General features: G+C 40.8%; 1 protein-coding gene across 2 annotated transcripts; it reads right to left on the bottom strand.

Moving 5' to 3' along the window:
• Positions 1 to 311: 311 nt before the first annotated feature.
• On the bottom strand, positions 312 to 3,125 carry LOC149007553 (pentatricopeptide repeat-containing protein At1g79490, mitochondrial-like). 2 transcript variants are annotated; one of them, XM_089167357.1, is made up of 2 exons: positions 2,902 to 3,125; positions 312 to 2,616 (listed from the first exon to the last, which is right to left on the bottom strand). In XM_089167357.1, exon 2 carries the CDS (start codon positions 2,493 to 2,495, stop codon positions 354 to 356), a length of 2,142 nt encoding a protein of 713 aa, XP_089023483.1. In that variant the 5' UTR covers positions 2,496 to 2,616; positions 2,902 to 3,125; the 3' UTR covers positions 312 to 353. The 2 variants fall into 2 exon arrangements, with proteins under 2 accessions (XP_089023483.1, XP_089023482.1); XM_089167356.1 differs by lacking the exon at positions 2,902 to 3,125 and having other exon boundaries at positions 312 to 2,895.
• Between the last annotated feature and the right edge of the window lie 1,162 nt (positions 3,126 to 4,287).

Raw genomic sequence — 4,287 nt, 5'->3', positions numbered from 1 at the left:
GAAAGGAATTGTAGGCACAAAAAGAAGAGAACCAAGGTTTATCATAGGGTACCTACCTAAGTAATTTTGCAAAAAGCAATGATACAGGTACAATAGGTATGGTTATCAAAACATGGCCATTAACAAACATGCCACCAATCCCATCCTCTCTCTTGAGGAAAGACAACAATATCTCAATCTGCAATGCACCAATCACAACATTTTTTTAAATTTTTTAATTTCAGGGTAATGTCATAGTTTAATAGCATAAATAGAATATGATGGGTCTGAAAAGAAAAACTGCAAAGTGAAATAACACTGAAGAACAGAAATACATAAAAATAAAAGAACAGCTTCTTGACTACTGCTAACTGTTACATGGCTTTTCCCATGACTAATGATTTAGGTGGAGATAGTGACCTAATTTCTGGTGCTGAACTTGGAAAGAGAGTGTTAAGCTTGTGCATAAGAATATCAGCCCTAGAAGGAGTTTCATTCAGAAGAAATTGTTGAACAATTGGCTTCTTAAACCACTCTAAGACAGAATCCCCTGGGCATCTCAATACAACCTTACTGACCTCAAATGGTGATTGTACTGAATCTAGAAGCTGTGCTATCACAATCTTCAGGGTGGGCCCTGTAACTAATTTAATTCTTCGGGGGACAACACCATAATACAACATTCGCTTCCTGAACCTATGAAGAGTGTGCACAATAGCAATGAGAGCAGCCCCCACTGATAAGTTTCTCACATCCAGCGACCAGGCAATATGTTGATCAAAGACTATCGCCTTGGGAAAGAGCTTATTCTCATAGGCAACCTTCCAGACACACCGAGCTCTGTTTATTTGTCCCATGAGCACAAGATAGTTAAGAAGAACATTTACGAAGTACCTGGCAGCACCCTCTTCCAGCTCATAATCAATGCCCTGGAAAAATTCCCTCACAAATGATAAAACTGGTTGTTTTCTCTGTTCTGGGCCTGTAAAGAGCCCACACATGAAAGAGTGTGCCTTATGTTCTGTGGCACTCAAGATTGACATCAAGTGCCTCTCATTCTGTTCATCTTGGCATCTTACCAGATGAGCCAAGATTGATGTATACAATATGAGATCAACCTTAGCAGCAGAATTTACATAAGTCTCAAGGAGAGGTTTAGCTGATTCATACAAACCATTTTTCATGCATGTTTCAAAGAGCTGCCTGATGATAAAATTGTTAGTTCGAATACCAGATGCACCCATGAAACGCAGCCATCTCAGAGCGAGATCAACAGAACCATCCTTAATGTAGATCATCAGAACATCACTGGCACTCACATCAACAGAAAACCCCATGGCTTTCATCTCAAGTAGAATCTTGGCAGCCACATCCACAAGCTTCTTATTTGCTAGGACTGTTAAAAGGGAAGTATAGGTGCTTAGGCCAGGCCTCAAACCTGCATTGGTCATAGAGTTATACAGTGTCATGACTGAGTCTACTTGCCCCGATGCAGCATGCATTTCTAACAGACAAGAATAGGTAGACGCTGTTGGTAGAAACCCTGCTTTATCCATATCTGAGAAAACTGACATTGCGATATCAAGCTTCCCAGATTTTGCATGAGACTCAACAATCATTGTGTAAAGCCCATAATTGGGCCTAAACCCAGCTTTCTTCATCTCATCCCATGTCCTCAGGCCTGCATCTAGCTTCCCAGCCTTAACAAATGACTCGATCAGAGACACATACATTGTTGCTGATGGCCTAATGCCAAAAGCCTGCATTTCCATGTACACTTTCATTGACGTGTCCAACCTCCCTGCTTTTCCCATTGAATCAACTAGGGATGCAAATATGGTATAGTTGGGTCGAAATCCCTTTCCTTTCATCTCTTCGAAAAGCTTGAAAGCAGTATCCAGACGTCCAGATTTTGCCAAGCTTGGTATCATCATTTCATAAGTTGACCCATCCAATGAGCAACCAGCTACTTCCATAGCCTCACATATCTCAAATGCCTTATAAGGCAAACCCTTGTTCAGAAACAATGTTATAAGCGCGTTGTAAGTCTGGGTATTAATTTTACATCCCGAATCTTGAAGTTTCTTGAAACAACAGAAGGAAACCTCCAATTTCTCTGCCCTAGCAAGATGCTGAATCACCTGGTTATATGCCATGAATGATGAAATTCCCTTGCCCCCACATTCTTTAATCATCTCATCAAACAAATGCTGAATTCCTTCAAAATCTCTAATCTGATTCAGTCGATCAAACAGAAGAAGATAGCTCTCATCACTCGGGCAGTACCAAGATTGTCTCCTAGCCCATCGGAATAAGTTCATCGAGGTTTCCGGCTCTCCAATCACCTTCAAAGCTTGATTCAAATGACCCATGTTCGGAACAAAATGGAGCCTATCCAACTGGGCCTCCATTTCAGGCCCCCATTTCCATCTCTTTACAATCTCCACAATTTTGGCAACAGCTGAAACATTCAATAGCGGTTTTTTCAGTCCACCAATCATGACATGACCATCCATCCCAGGCTCCACCGAACGGATTCCCTTCCCAGAGAAAATCACCTCTCCCGATTCATCCAAATAAACCAGGTCTTCTGTCCACTCACTGGAATCATAAATGCTCTTTCCTGAACAAAAGTTTCTGCAAAAGATACGATTTTGGATAGAAAATGAGGTAATCCAACTGGAATACTCCCTATGTGCTGAAAGTTCAAATTTTCCGCAATAACAGTTATGCGTTGCATAGTTAGGGTTTTTCCTAAGCAAGTGGAGATGGTTCAATCCATTGATTGCCACTTTGAGATTTCGACGACAAACAATACCCAGACAAACCATTTCTCTAGTCTTAGTTACAGACACTAGGAGCTACCCATAGTTGGAAAATTAGCACCAAAGAAGAACTGCAAATCGGATGAAATAAACCTACCGCTCACCGCCTCTGTCACCCAACTGAGGATGAAGAACTCTTCAAAGAACCTGCTGCAACCGCCTCTGCTAGCGCTGCCATCACCCACTGTGGCGTGGCTGGATGTAAAGCAGCGCGCCCCTGCAGCGTTTTATCTTCAGATTCTTTTTCAATTGGGAAGACGGTCAAGGAATTCAATACCAAGAATCAATCATGCTTGCTGTTAAACCCCTCCCCACTTTCTCTTTTTCTTTGTCTCTTTATTCTTCTTGAAGTTGATATAGGTTTGAAGGTAGCGGAAGTGTGTGGTAACTTTCAAAATACAATAGATGCTAAGTCATCGCTTAATTTCATCGTAATAACTGAAAAAAAAAAAAAAAAAAAAAAAAAAAAAAAAAAAAAAAAAAAAAAAGCAGGACAATGAACTTAAAAGAAAGTAACATTACTGTTAATGACTAAAATGGTCATTCTATATCTCCCGGTTTGAACCAGCAGTTGCACGATCCGACCAGGTTCGATACTTAGTAGATTTCGACCAGGCGGTTCATGGTAGGACCGACCAGAGTGATAAACAGCATCCACCTAACAGGATAAGAAACCTCACAAGGGTAGAGTCCTACCGACCAACAACCACAGAGGAGTTCCAGTTAGGTTAAAGAACTCTCCCAAAGAGTTACTCTCCTATGGCAACTCTCATTAGAGTCATATTCCAAATATAACTCCATCACTATACTCTATGTAAACACCTCAGGTAAAACACTATGAGGCAGGTATTCATATTTTGAGTGATCAATTACTTGAGTTCTCCATTGAGTAGTTGAAATATTATTATTGGTACTGACTTGTTCGTCGGAGACGTACCTCGACCCCCCAAGGTCGAGCTCGTATCTTGCAGGTTCGTTACAGGGAAGGACGAGCGAGATTCCGTATCAACAATTGGCGCCGTCTGTGGGAACCTTGATCAAAAAGCCACCGTGCAGATCATATCACGAATGCTAAATCAAGCCTCTTGAATAATAATGAGGTGATCAAATTCCCTTTTAAGGTAATATTGTCTTCAAATTACTTTTGAGTAATCCAACCATAAGTGTTTCCGTTGCTCCCAACCGTAAGATTGCAAAATCAATTAGATGGGAACTCCCTCAGTTTTCTGAAAAACAGATGCGATCAGATTTTTTCCTTTTTTGAAGTATGATTCACACTTTACCTTTTTTAAAATTGGTAAACTAACTCGTATATTCAGAACCATTGGGTGCTTTGTTGTTCGTAAAATCACATTGCAGAGAAGAGAACCACATGCTTTGATTTGTGAAAATACAAAATACCCTTTAGATGTAAGGAAAGAGAGGCCTCACCGGAAGTAATACTTCAGCGATTGCTGCTCTCCAGGATGCGGTAGCGTTTTTC

Source organism: Hakea prostrata, chromosome 8 (assembly GCF_041222555.1).
Source record: "Hakea prostrata isolate BN-2017 chromosome 8, UWA_Hpros_2, whole genome shotgun sequence".
Lineage (NCBI taxonomy): Eukaryota > Viridiplantae > Streptophyta > Magnoliopsida > Proteales > Proteaceae > Hakea > Hakea prostrata.
This window is presented reverse-complemented; position numbering and strand designations above follow the sequence as displayed.